The sequence below is a fragment of the Phyllobates terribilis genome, unplaced genomic scaffold (assembly GCF_046119375.1).
Source record: "Phyllobates terribilis strain yellow unplaced genomic scaffold, ASM4611937v1 Scaffold_5__5_contigs__length_657084704, whole genome shotgun sequence".
Taxonomy (NCBI): Eukaryota; Metazoa; Chordata; class Amphibia; order Anura; family Dendrobatidae; genus Phyllobates; species Phyllobates terribilis.
Genome location: NW_027362765.1, coordinates 156,467,121 through 156,481,756, shown reverse-complemented (window position 1 = coordinate 156,481,756; position 14,636 = coordinate 156,467,121). Strand labels below are relative to the sequence as shown.

The 14,636-nt window shown below is 42.1% G+C and overlaps 1 protein-coding gene across 5 annotated transcripts in view; it reads left to right on the top strand.

Moving 5' to 3' along the window:
* The window catches only part of ABI3 (ABI family member 3), an 88,940-nt gene extending 77,238 nt beyond the window's left edge, over positions 1-11,702 (top strand). For 2 of the 5 annotated variants that reach the window (XM_073681077.1, XM_073681073.1), the window contains 3 exons: positions 2,171-2,278; positions 8,440-8,535; positions 11,508-11,702. In XM_073681077.1, coding sequence (XP_073537178.1) covers positions 2,171-2,278; positions 8,440-8,535; positions 11,508-11,569 — 266 coding nt within the window. In that variant the 3' untranslated portion in view covers positions 11,570-11,702. The remainder of the gene's footprint in view (positions 1-2,170; positions 2,279-8,439; positions 8,536-11,507) is intronic. The other 3 variants (XM_073681074.1, XM_073681076.1, XM_073681075.1) reach the window with 3 other exon arrangements.
* The last annotated feature ends 2,934 nt before the right edge of the window (positions 11,703-14,636 follow it).

Below are 14,636 nucleotides of genomic sequence, written 5' to 3'. Positions count from 1 at the left end.
TCGTCCTGTGCCGTTACCCCTTGCAACCAGGCTGCAGTTGCCCACATTCTCAAACCAATTGTAAGGTAGCGCTAATGAACATGTTGAGGGGCACTCACTTCACTGGGTCAATTAAAGCACATATGCAACGTTTTCCGGTAATCTAAAGTCCAGCAGTTTATTACACATCATAAACTGCTTATAACATAGTCCATCTCAGTGACTCGCAGAAATGTTACACATGTAATATCCTAGAGCCTTTTCAGTGGCAGCTATGCCCGCTTGGCTTCAAATACAGACTTCAGCAAGGTAACAACAACAATGTCCTTATAAAGCACCTTTTTTACCTTTTCCGGGTCTAGCTGCTTCCATTAGCTCTGTTCTGCCACAGCTGCGGTTTAAGGCTCACCACATGTGGTCTCCAGGCCACGTGCCTTCCAGAGCTAATGGTGTCCCAGACACAGGGATCAGGCCTCTTGCCTCTCCACTGTTTCAAAACCATCACGATTTATATATCCTTCTGTGCGCACAGGACCTGTGATGATGTCACAGTCATGTGATCAGTCACCTGAAGGGGAGGTACGTGGTCAGCCAGAACACACCCCCTGGACATTTTAGTAATGCAGCAAGCCGCTGCATTGCAATATTCATAGTGTTCCATGTTATATCTAATTACTTGAAAAAAAAATTTTTTACGCTTTTCCTGACTGATAACTTTCAAAAATAAGATCCCTTTGCTGTGTTGTAAGCTCTTAACGGACCATGGCTTTTGCTATAAGATACAACTAAGAAAATGAAAGAAAAATCCTACAGCTAATCAGAATCACTGCAAATGATGGCAGCTGACTACTATGTTACGTGTTTAAATGTGATTGGCTAATTCTGAACACAACCATGTCCCCAATTATTAGAGGGTGTTCACACTTATGCAGCCACATTATTTTAATTTTCTTATTTTTATTTCCCCCCTCAAAATTATTTCAGTTTGTTTCTCAATGGTTTTGTACAGATTATGGGTGACAATGAAGATGGAAAAAGTTCTGAAATGATTGGTATAATTATTTTTAAGTGACAAAAACATGGTATTTTAATAGGGGTGTGTAGATGTTTTATATCCACTGTGTCTCTAATTTTAGTTGTTAAAACAGGGTTCAAGGTATATAATATTGTATAATTATATAATCACCTGTAAGTGATTGCACAGGTTCTGCTCCACTGCTACTGCCATCATAGTGTTTTATAGGATTGCATCTCGTAATAACTAAATTCCTGCCATATTGTAAAAGAGAAGCAAAAGGTGGCAAGGGCAGATATTTCTCAAAAGGCTGTGTAAGCACAGGTCAGATTTGACACAGTTTCCGAGCAGATTCTGACCAATGATAATCCAAATCCCATGCTTGTGAATCGGGGGTCCGCTCCCCTATTCACATACAACAGAAAAATATCTGTGCAGAGAAAATCTATACAAGAAGAAGTAGCATGCTACTGCCCCAGCTCAGCTCAGAAAAGAGATTAGTCTGATGCAAATCTGATTCAATGGGCCAAATCCCCGGGCAAATACAGCCCTTCACACTGCACGTCCGCTCAGAATTCTGCCACGAATCTTGTAGTAAAATACGCAATATGCAAATCTGACATATGTGAACATATCCCGACTTTGCTCAAATAAACAATTTGTTAGGAAACAACATTCACATTTGCATTAGCAGCTTCAACTAGTGATGGGTCGTTTGCAATCGAGTCGACTTGATGAGATGACACCTTTATGTGATCGATGAAAGCCCCCCAATGACAGCAATTTGCACTTTATCCATGGATCACACTGCCAATGTAACCGAAACCCACCCACCCAGCCTGCATCTCCAGTCAAAGCCTTGAAAGGCCATCTGGTATTGGCTAGTTACAGATGGGCTAGGTGTTGACTACTTCAGGACTGAGTGATTGTAAGATAAATATTACGGTCTCCTGCGTGTAAACACCTATTTAAAAAGTGATCCATTTTGGATCCAAAAGAGATCCCACCTTGATTTTGGTGAGCTGAGCTGAGCCAAATGATCCAGTTCACCGAAAAAAAGCTAGACTGTACTTCAATAGTTTCAACACTAGATGGCAGTACAGTCAGGTTTCTAATGTGCCATTTTTTTAATTGGCTTGTAGTTGACTACTACTTTTTCGTCTTTTTTTTTTTCAGACAACCAAATACCCATTTGTGAATCTCTACAAAGTGTTGATGTATGTTTTCCACCACCCCCAGCCACTGACAATGCAGAGAAACATTCACCATGGCCAATAGGAAATGGTATGTTATCTTGGATTTGGTAAAAAACCTTTTGCACTTTTGGTTGGAGCGAAAAAGTATCAGTATCTGTTTTTATACACAAACTGAGAATCAATGAAAGTCTAATTCTATGTGACCAATCCACAGAATTTCCATTTATTATTAAAATGCATCCAGTCCTGTTTTAAATCCTGATATAGTGTCTACCATCACTACCTCTTGTGGTTGAGCATTCCACAGTCTGACTGCTCTGACTGTAAAGAAGCCTTTCCTGTTTAGGTGCCGGAATCGCCTTTCTTCCACCTGTAATGAGTGCCCCCTGGTCCTTTGTAAGGTCTCCAGAAGGAATAAGTCATGTGCCAGTCCTTTGTACTGACCACACATATATTTAGAGATATAAATGTGATCTCCTCTGAGGACTGGAGAGGCTTTGGCACTTGTGTCAGTGTGACTGTGTCTTGTACAGCAGCTCAACCCATTCAATCAATGTGGCTAAACTGTAGTACCAGTCACAGAAACATAGATGTGAGCAGCACCGATCAAACGAATGCCGTCCTCTTATTCCCAGTTGGAACACCAACAATCATTTCTGGTCCCTCCAGTAGAAGGGTGTAAAGGCATAGCAATAGTGAATGAATGGGCTGCAGTTGCACTAAGGTCATGTTGGGGGTCCTAAGACTCCCCTGCCACATACAAAGACTCTACAGAGTTGGTACATGGAAGGCGGGTGGAGGAAGCTGTTACACACTTTGCACTGGTTCCTATGTGCTTAATGTTACATTTATGGATGTGCCATTTATGCTACACTACCGTTCAAAAGTTTGGGGTCATTTAGAAATTTCATTATTTTTTAAAGAAAAGCACTTTTTTTTCAATGAAGCTAACATTAAATGAATCAGAAATACACTCTATACATTGTTAATGTGGTAAATGACTATTCTAGCAGCAAACGTCTTGTTTTTATTGCAATATCTACATAGGTGTATAGAGGCCCATTTCCAACAACCACCACCCCAGTGTTTTAATGGTACATTGTGTTTGATAACTGTGTACGAAGGCTAATGGATGTTTAGAAAACCCTTGCACAAGTGTGTTAGCCCAGCTGAAAATGGTTTGGCTGATTTGAGAAGCTATAAAATTGACCTTCCTTTGAGCTAGTTGAGAATCTGGAGCATTACATTTGTTTGTTCTATGAAACTCTCAAAATGGCCAGAAAAAGAGAACTTTCATGTGAAACTCGACAGTCTATTCTTGTTCTTAGAAATGAAGGCTATTCCATGCGAGAAGTTGCCAAGAAACTGAAGATTTCCTACAACGGTGTGTACTACTCCCTTCAGAGGAGACGACAAACAGGCTCTAACCAGAGTAGAAAGAGAAGTGGGAGGCCCCGCTGCACAACTGAGCAACAAGACAAGTACATTAGAGTCTCTAGTTTGAGAAATCGACGCCTCACAGCTCCTCAACTGGCAGCTTCATTAAATAGTACATGCAAAACGCCAGTTTCAACGTCTACAGTGAAGAGGCGACTCCGTAATGCTGGCCTTCAGGGCAAAGAAAAAGCCATATCTAAGACTGGCTAATAAAAGGAAAAGTTTAATATGAGCAAAAGAACACAGACATTGGACAGAGGAAGATTGGAAAAAAGTTTTATGGACAAACAAATCAAAGTTTGAGGTGTTTGGATCACACAGAAGAACATTTGTGAGACGCAGAACAACTGAAAAGATGCTGGAAAAGTGCCTGACGCCATCTGTCAAGCATGGTGGAGGTAATGTGATGGTCTGGGGTTGCTTTGGTGCTGGTAAAGTGGAAGCTTTGTACAAGGTAAATGGGATTTTGAATAAGGAAGGCTATCACTCCATTTTGTAACGCCATGCCATACCCTGTGGACAGCGCTTGATTGGAGCCAATTTCATCCTACAACAGGACAATGACCCAAAGCACACCTCCAAATTATGCATGAACTATTTAGGGAAGAAGCAGGCAGCTGGTATTCTATATGTAATGGAGTGGCCAGCACAGTCACCAGATCTCAACCACATTGAGCTGTTGTGGGAGCAGCTTGACCGTATGGTATGCAAAAAGTGCCCATCAAGCCAATCCAACTTGTGGGAGGGGCTTCAGGAAGCATGGGGGGAAATTTCTCAAGATTACCTCAGCAAACAGCTAGAATGCCAAAGGTCTGCAATGCTGTAATTGATGCAAAGGGAGCATTCTTTGACGAAAGCAAAGTTTGAAGGAGAAAATTATTCTTTCAAATAAAAATCATTATTTCTAACTTTGTCAATGTCTGGACTATATTTTCTATTCAATTTGCAACTCATTTGATGAATTAAAGTATGAGTTTTCATGGAAAACACAAAATTGTCTGGGTGACCCCAAACTTTTGAACGGTAGTGTATATTCAGGAAAAATCCTTTGTGGTTCAACAATAATCTCTTGTTTCTTATTTTTATCCATTCAGCGTAACTTTCATATATAGATACAGTCCTGCTCATCGTTATTGGCACCCATGAAGTTTAAATGCATAGTATGGAATATCTCCTGAAAAAAATGAATCAAGTGAAACCGTTTTTTTGTATAGAGCCCTCGTGTTAAATAGAAAAGAGCAAATGATAAACAATAATTTAAAACAAAAAACAATAGGAAGGAAAAATGGAAAAACTAAAGCTTGCTGTGCCATTGGTATTTCCACCCTTTACATAAATTTAGTATGGAAACACATTTTGACTCGCCTGTGGTAAATCACAAAAGAGATTCACCTGTGATTAATTGTCGGTGCCCATGTGACATGAATTAGCCAATGAATGATGACTTCAGTGTTTTAAAAAGCCACATGGTAGGTCCTGTTCCTTTGTCACAATGGTCAAGACAAATGAGCTGTCTGAGGACATCAGAATTGCTATTATTAGCAAACATAAGACTTCCAAAGGGTATAAGGCCATCTCCAAAGACCTTGGTATCCCAGTTTCAACAGTGTGCAATGCTATTAAGAAGTTTGCCAAGCATGGAACTGTGGAGAACCTCCCTGGATGTGGGGGAAAGAGGAAAATTGACAAGAGATGTCTTCAAAGGTTGGTGAAAATGGTGGAAAAAACATCATGTCAAACATCCAAAAACCTGAAGGCCAACCTGGAACAGCCTGGGGTCATGGTTTCAACAAGTACTATATACCGCATACTAAACCAAGCAGAGCTTTATGAGTGAAGGCCAAGGAAGAAAAGACATAAAAAGGAACAACTGATCTTTGCCAAAGAGTACCTTGACAAACCACAATCCTTCTGGGAAAATGTTCTGTGGACAGGTGAAACAAAAATAGAGCTTTTGGCAATGCAAAGCAACAGTTTGTTTACAGACTGTGCTGTGAAACTTATAAGGAAGAGAACAGTTTACCAACAGTTAAGCATGGTGGAGGATCCATAATGCTTTGGGGTTGCTTTGCTGCAGCTGGTACTGGAGGCATTAACCGTATCACAGGAATCATGAAATCAGAGAATTATCAAGAAATTTTAGAGCGAAATGTCCTACCCAGTGTAAGAAAACTTGGTTTGAGTCAAAGATCATGGATCCACCAGGAAGACAATGACCCAAAAGTACACAGGAATGGTTGAAAATGAAAAAATGGACTGTTTTAAAATGGCCAGCAATGAGTCCTGACCTCAATCCAATTGAAAATCTTTGGGGTGAGCTGAAATCTGCCATTGGGAAAAAGAACCCTGCAAACATTCAAGATCTTGAACAAACTGCAAAGGAAGAGTGGGAGAAAATTCCAACTGAGAAGTGCAAGAAGCTTATAGATGTGTACAAGAAACGTTTGGAGGCTGTCAGCAGTGCCAAAAGGTGTGCAACCAAGTATTAATTAGGTGTGCCTTTATTGCTGCACATGCTGTTTATTCTGTTTCTTCTTTGAAATTGCAACATGGAAATTGAAAAACAATGTTTTATTGTTGTATTACTTTGGACCACTAATTAAAAAATCCAAAGGATATAACTTTTCTACATTTCCATTTATTTCTGAAGATATTGTATAGTCTATGAAAAAAATGAAGAGGTGCCAATAATGGTGAGCAGCACTGTACGTCTAGTTTAACATAGTAACATAGTTTTTAAGGTTGAAGGAAGACTAAGTCCATCTAGTTCAACCCATAGCCTAACATGTTGATCCAGAGGAAGGCAAAAAAAAAACATGTGGCAAACACTAAGCTCCACATTGGGGAAAAAAAATCCTTCCCGACTCCATACGACAATCAGACTAGTTCCCTGGATCAACGCCCTATCAAAGAATCTAGTATATATATAACCTGTAATATTATACTTTTCAGGAAAGGCATCCATGCCCTTCTTAAATTTTAGTAGTGAATCACTCATTACAACATCATGCGGCAGAGAGTTCCATAGTCTCACTGCTCTTACAGTAAAGAATCCCCGTCCAGTCCGGAACTTACATCTTCATAAAAGGTGATCAGATTAGTGTGACAGGAACGGTCCCTCGTAAACCCATGTTGATATTGGGTCATGAGGTTATTCTTCTTCATTTACTCTATTATAGCATCTCTTAGGAAACCCTCCAGGATTTTACCCACAGTAGAGGTTAAGCTTACTGGCCTATAATTTCCAAGTTCGGTTTTTGTCCCCTTTTTGAATATTGGCACCACATTTGCTATACGCCAGTCCTGTGGTACAGATCTGTTATTATGGAATCTTTAAAGATTAAAAATAATGGTCTATCTATGATGTTACTTAATTCCTGCAGTACTCGCAGGTGTATCCCATCCGGGCCCGGGGATTTGTCAACTTTAGAGATTTTTAGACTCCGCCGTACTTCCTGCTGTGTTAAGCAAGTGACATTTAATGGAGAATTTTTGGCATCACTGATCATGTTTTCTGTCATGCGATTTTCTTGTGTAAATACTATTGAAAAAAAAAAAAAAAATAGCATATTGGCTTTTTCCTCATCCTCATCCACCACTTCACCCAGACTATTTTTAAGGGGGCCAACACTATAATTTTTTCATTTTTTACTATTTATGTAGTTAAAGAATATTTTGGGATTATTTTTACTTTCTCTGGCAATGATTCTCTCTGTTTCAATCTTTGCTGCCTTGATTTGGTTTTTACAGAATTTATTTCATTTTCTGTATTTATTTAATGCCTCATCACTACCTACTTGCTTTAGCTCTCTAAATGCTTTCTTTTTGTCACTTATTGCGCCCCTTACAGCTCTATTTAGCCATAGTGGTTTCCTCCTATTTCTAGCATGTTTATTCCCATAGGGTATATATTGTGCACAGGTCCTATTCAGGATGTTAATAAATGTCTCCCATTTGCTTTGTGTAGCTTTATGTCTCAGGATATCGTCCCAGTTTATTGCACTAAGATCATCTCTCAACCGTTGGAAATTTGCTTTCCTGTAGCTTAGCGTCCTTGTAACCCCTCTACTACACATCTTATTAAAGAATACATGAAAACTTATTATTTTGTGATCACTATTACCCAAGTGACCCCCAACTCGCATATTTGATATGCGGTCTGGCCTGTTGGTTAATATTAGGTCTAGCAGTGCCCCCCTTCTTGTTGGGTCCTGAACCAGTTGTGAAAGGTAATTGTCTCTCATAGTTGTCTAAAACCTATTACCTTTGCTTGAACTACTGGTTTCTGTCCCCCAATGTATTTCAGGGTAGTTGAAGTCCCCCATAATAATGACTTCTCCTTGAGTCGCTGCTTCATCTATTTGCTTTATGAGGATATTCTCCACTGCTTTCATTATTTTTGGAGACTTATAACAAACCTCTATCAGTAATTTATTATTTTTTCCGCCTCCCCTTATCTCCACCCACAGGGACTCTACATTTCCATTAGATTCACATATATTCTCACGCAAGATGGGTTTTAAGGAGGATTTTACATATAAACACACACCCCGTCGCTTGTTTGTACAGTCATTTCTGAACAGACTATAGCCCTGTAAATTAACTGCCCAGTCATGGTTCTCGTCCAGCCACGTCTCAGATATCCCCACCATGTCATAATTATTTTCCAACAAAATTAATTCTAATTCCTCCAACTCGTTCCTAGTTTAGGAATTAGAATATCTCAATGGAACCTGACAACTCCAGAGATGGAATTGTGGGCACTATGCTGCCCTGCGGACTAGTCATGGCTATCATCATCTGTTTTTGCAGGTCTCACATCCCATATATGCACAGAACATTCAGCTGATGACCTTCCACCACCTCCAGACTCTGAAATGACAAACACATTATGGCCGGGGGAAGATGGTATGTCAAGTACAGATACTATATGTTATAGATGCATATTATATATGTATAATTCTCCTCCTTTAGGCTACGTTCCCACATGAGCTTTTGGTGATGGTGCAGATTTTCTGCACCCCATCTGGTAAATTAGGTTACTTGCCTTTTTTTTCCATTGCGTTTTTGTCTCCTTTTGGTGTGTCATGCTTTAAATAAAGCTATTTTGTTTTTGATACTTCCTGGTAATGACAAAACTTTATCAATACAGTCACGTGCAGATTACATGTGTTTTTGATGCAATTCTGCCACGGACACGCACTAAAACCGCATGTGTGTTTTTTACCTGCGTATTATTCTGCATCCAATGCAAGTGTATGAGACATCAGCCCATAATACTCAGCGTACTTGCAAGAAAAATTGACATGTTGCGGATTTGAAACTCGCACCGCAGGTCAGTTTATGCTGAGTAAAAAAAAAAACAGTGGGCAGGAGATTACTATAAATCCCATCAACTCTGCTGGAACTGTAAGTTTTAGATGTAGCAAAAATACACAACTACAACTACAACTCACCAAAAACTCATTGTGGGCACACAGCCTGAAGGGACATTTATATTGCAAAATAACCATGAACAAAAATTCAAAATGCTTGTTTCACAATTTCCTGTGTAAACAGGCGGCCGACTTGTGCAGGACGAAAGACCGTTGTCCTCAGAGGTTGGTACATCGATCTGTAAACAGGACTCACTGTCAGGAACCCTTGCTAAATGCATTGTAAACACTAGATGTCAGTATAAGAGCAGCAGTAACGGACTTCTAACTGTCCAGATTCTAAGACCCTCACTGATCAAAAGAACAGGGAACTTGTATCCAACGTTTTTCTGGCAGTTCCATAGAGAATGAATGGATCAACAGCGCACTTCCGTAATGGTTGCTTCATTCTAACAGGGACACAAGTACCCCATTTTGGCCATTGTTGGAGCGCTCAGTAGTGTGTCATCAATAATCTAGTGGCGACTAGTGTTGATCGAGTATGTATCATGAACTCTTTCCGGCGAGCACGCTCGAGTGCTCGCCGGGTATTTTGGCGCACTCGGTATTTCTTTTATTGTCGTCACGCCTGCAAGTGTCACGGCTGTGACACATGCAGAGATTGAGTGTCGAACAGGCAATCTCTGCATGTGTCATCTTGAAGCAGTCATCACCAACAAAGGCTTTTGTTCGAAGTATTAACCCCTTCGCAACCCTGGAATTTTCTGTTTTTGCATTTTCGTTTTTTGCTCCCCTTGTTCCCAGAGCCATAGCGTTTTTATTTTTTGGTCAATATGGCCGTGTGAGGGCTTATTTTTTGCGGGATGAGTTATCTTTTGAACGACATTACTGGTTTTACCATATCGTGTACGGGAAAACGTGAAAAAAATTCTAAGTGCGGTGAAATTGCAAAAAAGTGCAATACCACAGATGTTTTTTTTTTATTTTTTTACCACGTTCACTGAATGCTAAAACTGACCTGCCATTATTATTCTCCAGGTCATTATGAGTTCGTAGACACCAAACATGTATAGGTTCTTTTTTATTTAAGTGGTGAAAAAACATTCCAAATTTTGCTAAAAAAAAAAAAATGGCGCCATTTTCCAAGACCCGTAGCGTCTCCATTTTTCGAGATCTGGGGCTGGGTGAGGGCTTATTTTTTGCGAGCCGAGCTGAAGGTTTTTTTTATACCATTTTGGGGTAGATACGATGTTTTGATCACTCGTTATTGCATTTTATTGCAATGTTGCGGCAACCAAAAAACGTAATTCTACCGTTTAGATTTTTTTTCTCGTTATGCCGTTTACCGATCGGATTAATTCTTTATTTATATTGATAGATCGGGCGATTCTGAAAGCGGCGATACCAAATATGTGTATGTGGGGTTTTTTATTATTATTTATTTTGAATGGGGCGAAAGGGGGGTGATTTAAACTTTTATATTTTTTTTATTTTTTTATATTTTTAAAAACATTTTTTTTTTACTTTTTGCTTGCTTCTATAGTCTCCATGGGAGACTAGAAGCAGCACTTCTCTGATCGCCTCTGCTTCATAGAGGTGATCAGAAATGGTCCTGTGCTATGAGCGCCGACCACTAGGTGGCGCTCATAGCGATCAGCTCATGACAACCACTGGAGTCTGCTGCAGACCCAGGGTTGTCATGCCCACGAATCGGTGACCCGCGATCACGTGACGGGGTCACCGATGGGCGGGGTAAGTGACGCGCTTCCGGTGCAGCGATGTTAAATGCCGCTGTCAGATATTGACAGCGGCATTTAACATGTTAACAGCCGCGGGTGGATCGCGATTCCACTCGCGGCTGTTGCGGGCACATGTCAGCTATAATAATCAGCTGACATGTGCCCGGTTCAGTGGGAGCCACCCCCTCCATGAATTGGTAGGTCTGTGAGTGGCTGTTTGCGTCACTATTTTGCACCAGTGCTGCCTCCGCCTTTATCATGGGGGTCTGCTGCATCCTGCTAGTGCATTGGTAATCTGACCTGGTGTTGGTAAGGATGTTTCTTTTTCTGGTATATTTTTGGAATTTATGTCCTTTGGTGAGCCGTATCCATGCATTACACAGATTTGAATAGGTATTGTGTAATGCGTCATTTCACAAGAAAGTAAAAATTAATGTAGGCCCCATGTTCAAAATAATACACTTTTTGTCATAATTTTCAATGCTGCATTAAGATTAAAAAAAAAGTTGAAACCAAAATGTAACCAAACAATGGTTAAGAAATACCACCATACAATATCCAAATATAATGCTGTCACATAGCATACGCATGACACATTCATAGATATACAAGTTACTTACTATACAAATAGAAATGGAATAGTGTCCACATAATATAGCACCAAAATAATTCTGCAATGTATGGCTTCCTAATGAAAAGTTTCAAGGGTAAACTGTTTTACAATTCAGATTTTATTCTAATCAGGATCTTTATATTTATAATCTAGCAGCTGATACCATGGAGAGCAAGACTTATCTGGATGATTTCCCCCCTCCGCCTGACTTCTAGACAACAGACCTACTCAGAAATACAATACAAGGACGGCACACCTTTCAGTCTTACTGGTCCTACCACCCCCAATGTGTTTACAGATTTCCTCACAAGTTTCTTTATCATAAGAAAATAAAATGTTGTATAAGTGGCTGTATATGTGTAATCATGGTTAAGGGTATCCAGAAACATTCAATGTCAGTAGATCTAGCTGATCTCGGCGAGATCTACCAAACTCCTTATCTGTTTCGAGAGCTCTCTGACTATCTTCTGATGGAGGATGGGCCAGACAAGGATCAGACATATTGGATATTAACATGACCTATTCTTTTTTGTTATTTTGGAGGAGGGGGAAAAACAGAAGGCACTCCTTACATGACTGTCAGTTGATAGCATATTTATGATGGCGTTAGGAGGAATAGCTAAGTGTAGACGTTTATTATAATAACTAGATGGTGGCCCGATTCTAACGCATCGGGTATTCTAGCATATGTCTCCCGACCCTCCTTTATAATGCCCCATGCAGGAAGTCACATCCCCCGTATATAATACCCCATGCAGGAAGTCACATCCCCCGCATATAATGCCCCATGCAGGAAGTCACGTCCCCCGTATATAATGCCCCATGCAGGAAGTCACATCCCCCGTATATAATACCCCATGCAGGAAGTCACATCCCCCGTATATAATACCCCATGCAGGAAGTCACATCCCCCGCATATAATGCCCCATGCAGGAAGTCACGTCCCCCGTATATAATGCCCCATGCAGGAAGTAACATCCCCCGTATATAATGCCCCATGCAGGAAGTCACATCCCCTGCATATAATGCCCCATGCAGGAAGTCACATCCCCCGTATATAATACCCCATGCAGGAAGTCACATCCCCCGCATATAATGCCCCATGCAGGAAGTCACATCCCCCGCATATAATGCCCCATGCAGGAAGTCACATCCCCCGTATATAATACCCCATGCAGGAAGTCACATCCCCCGTATATAATGCCCCATGCAGGATGTCACCTCTCCCCCATATAATGCCCCATGTAGGATGTGACCTCTCCCCCCATATAATGCCCCATGCAGGATGTGACCTCTCCCCCCATATAATGCCCCATGCAGGATGTCACCTCTCCCCCATATAATGCCCCATGTAGGATGTCACCTCTCCCCCCATATAATGCCCCATGTAGGATGTCACCTCTCCCCCCCATATAATGCCCCATGCAGGAAGTCATATCCCCTGTATATCCATCCCCCCCATAGTGCCCCATGCAGGTCCCCTATGGCCCCATACTAAAAAAAAAAATCCAATACTCACCTCCCTTCTCAGCTGCTTCTCTGGACTCCAGCATAGCCGGCATGTTGACGCTGTGCGCTGTGACCAGTCAGGAGAGGGCGCGGTGTAAAGACGTCACCGTGCCCTCTCACCTGAGACGTCACAGAGCATCAGCGGAAGACACAGGAGCTGCTGCGGAAGCACGGGAAGGGGTAAGTATGATGCCGGTGCCGGGGTCCTGATCGAGCGGGGGGAGGGACGGGAGGAGAGAGGAGGGGAGGGGAGAGGAGGGGAGGGGTAAGTATGACGCCGGGTGCTGGGGTCCTGATCGAGCGGGGGGAGGGACGGGAGGAGAGGGGAGAGGAGAGGAGAGGAGGGGAGAGGAGGGGAGGGGAGGGGTAAGTATGACGCCGGGTGCCGGGGACCTGATCGAGCGGGGGGAGGGACGGGAGGAGAGGGGAGGGGAGAGGGGAGGAGAGGGGAGGGGAGAGGAGAGGAGGGGAGGGGAGGGGCATCACACTTGTCCTCGGGAGATTAGTGGCCGTAGCCGCTGATCTCCCGACGATAGCCGCATGTAGATCAGCAGCGCCTGCGGTCGGGGGACTTATGCTGCGAGTAGCCGGCTGCATCTCCCGGCTGCATCGCCGCTGACCTCCGTGCCGCACATGAGCTGCTAAAGGCCGCCATGTTTTTCAGAAATGCCGCATAGCTGATTGGCCGCGGCCAGACCAATCAGCGACCCGGGATTTCCAGGACAGACAGACAGACGGGATAAGACAATTATATAGTAGAAGAGAGGAGACTGATCTGCTGGAGACCCTCATGTATTCTTACAGGAACTGTCCTGATCATCAAGAGACCACCATACACATAAGATCATCTGCCAAGCTGATCAAAATCAGTGTGTTTGGCAAAATGTTATACACAATAGATAGCTCCCCCAAACACAGGAGTACTCGGTTCAGACTAATTTTGCGGCAGATTATCTCAGGGCGAACCAAATGATTGACAATCCAAAATCAGACATGCCAGATCCTTCTCTGCCATGATATCATCTGTTGGGTGACAGTCAGGAGACCCCCATATATACTAAACGGCAGTCAGCTGACAATGCCGGTATCGCTAGGTGTGGCCAATATTAGTCTAATGTGTATGGGGTCTTTATTGGCTGATCAAATTTTCCCTTTGGCCAAGTATTCATGATTATGGCATGGGCAGGGTGTATCGCTGTAAGCCTACAACTATCTACTGTATAGTGTATTGCCTCCTTAAGGATTCCTTCATTTGGGAGATTCCTACTCTTCACCACTACACCACGAATGGGCATAGGCCCTCAGCAGAAAGAGATTGGAAAGAATCCTAAACTTTACACCCAATACAAGATTTCACTGCCACTTTTTGGAACAGGGCTCCATAATGTCAATGTGAATAAAGATTGTCCAAATCTGAAGACATCAGAGGAAAAGCTGAGAACAGACTTTGATATGGATCTCAGACTCCGACCTAAACCTCAACATCTTGACTAGACTAATATTAAACCTTGATCTGTCTGGTGGCCACTTTTCAGCACAATTTTCTTGATTCACATCTAGTGAAGTGTTTATGGAGCATAACTAATGGTTCTTCACCAGATGAGACCAGAGCTACCTGACTAATGAGAGCTGGTCAGGATATATTGGTGTTAACTAAGGATGTGACAGAGTGTTGAGCTCGCAGTCCATGTGCCAACATGGAATGCAGACATTTACACAGGACTTAAGGTGTGTTATATCAGAGCTAAGTATTCCCCGAGGCACTGAATGCTG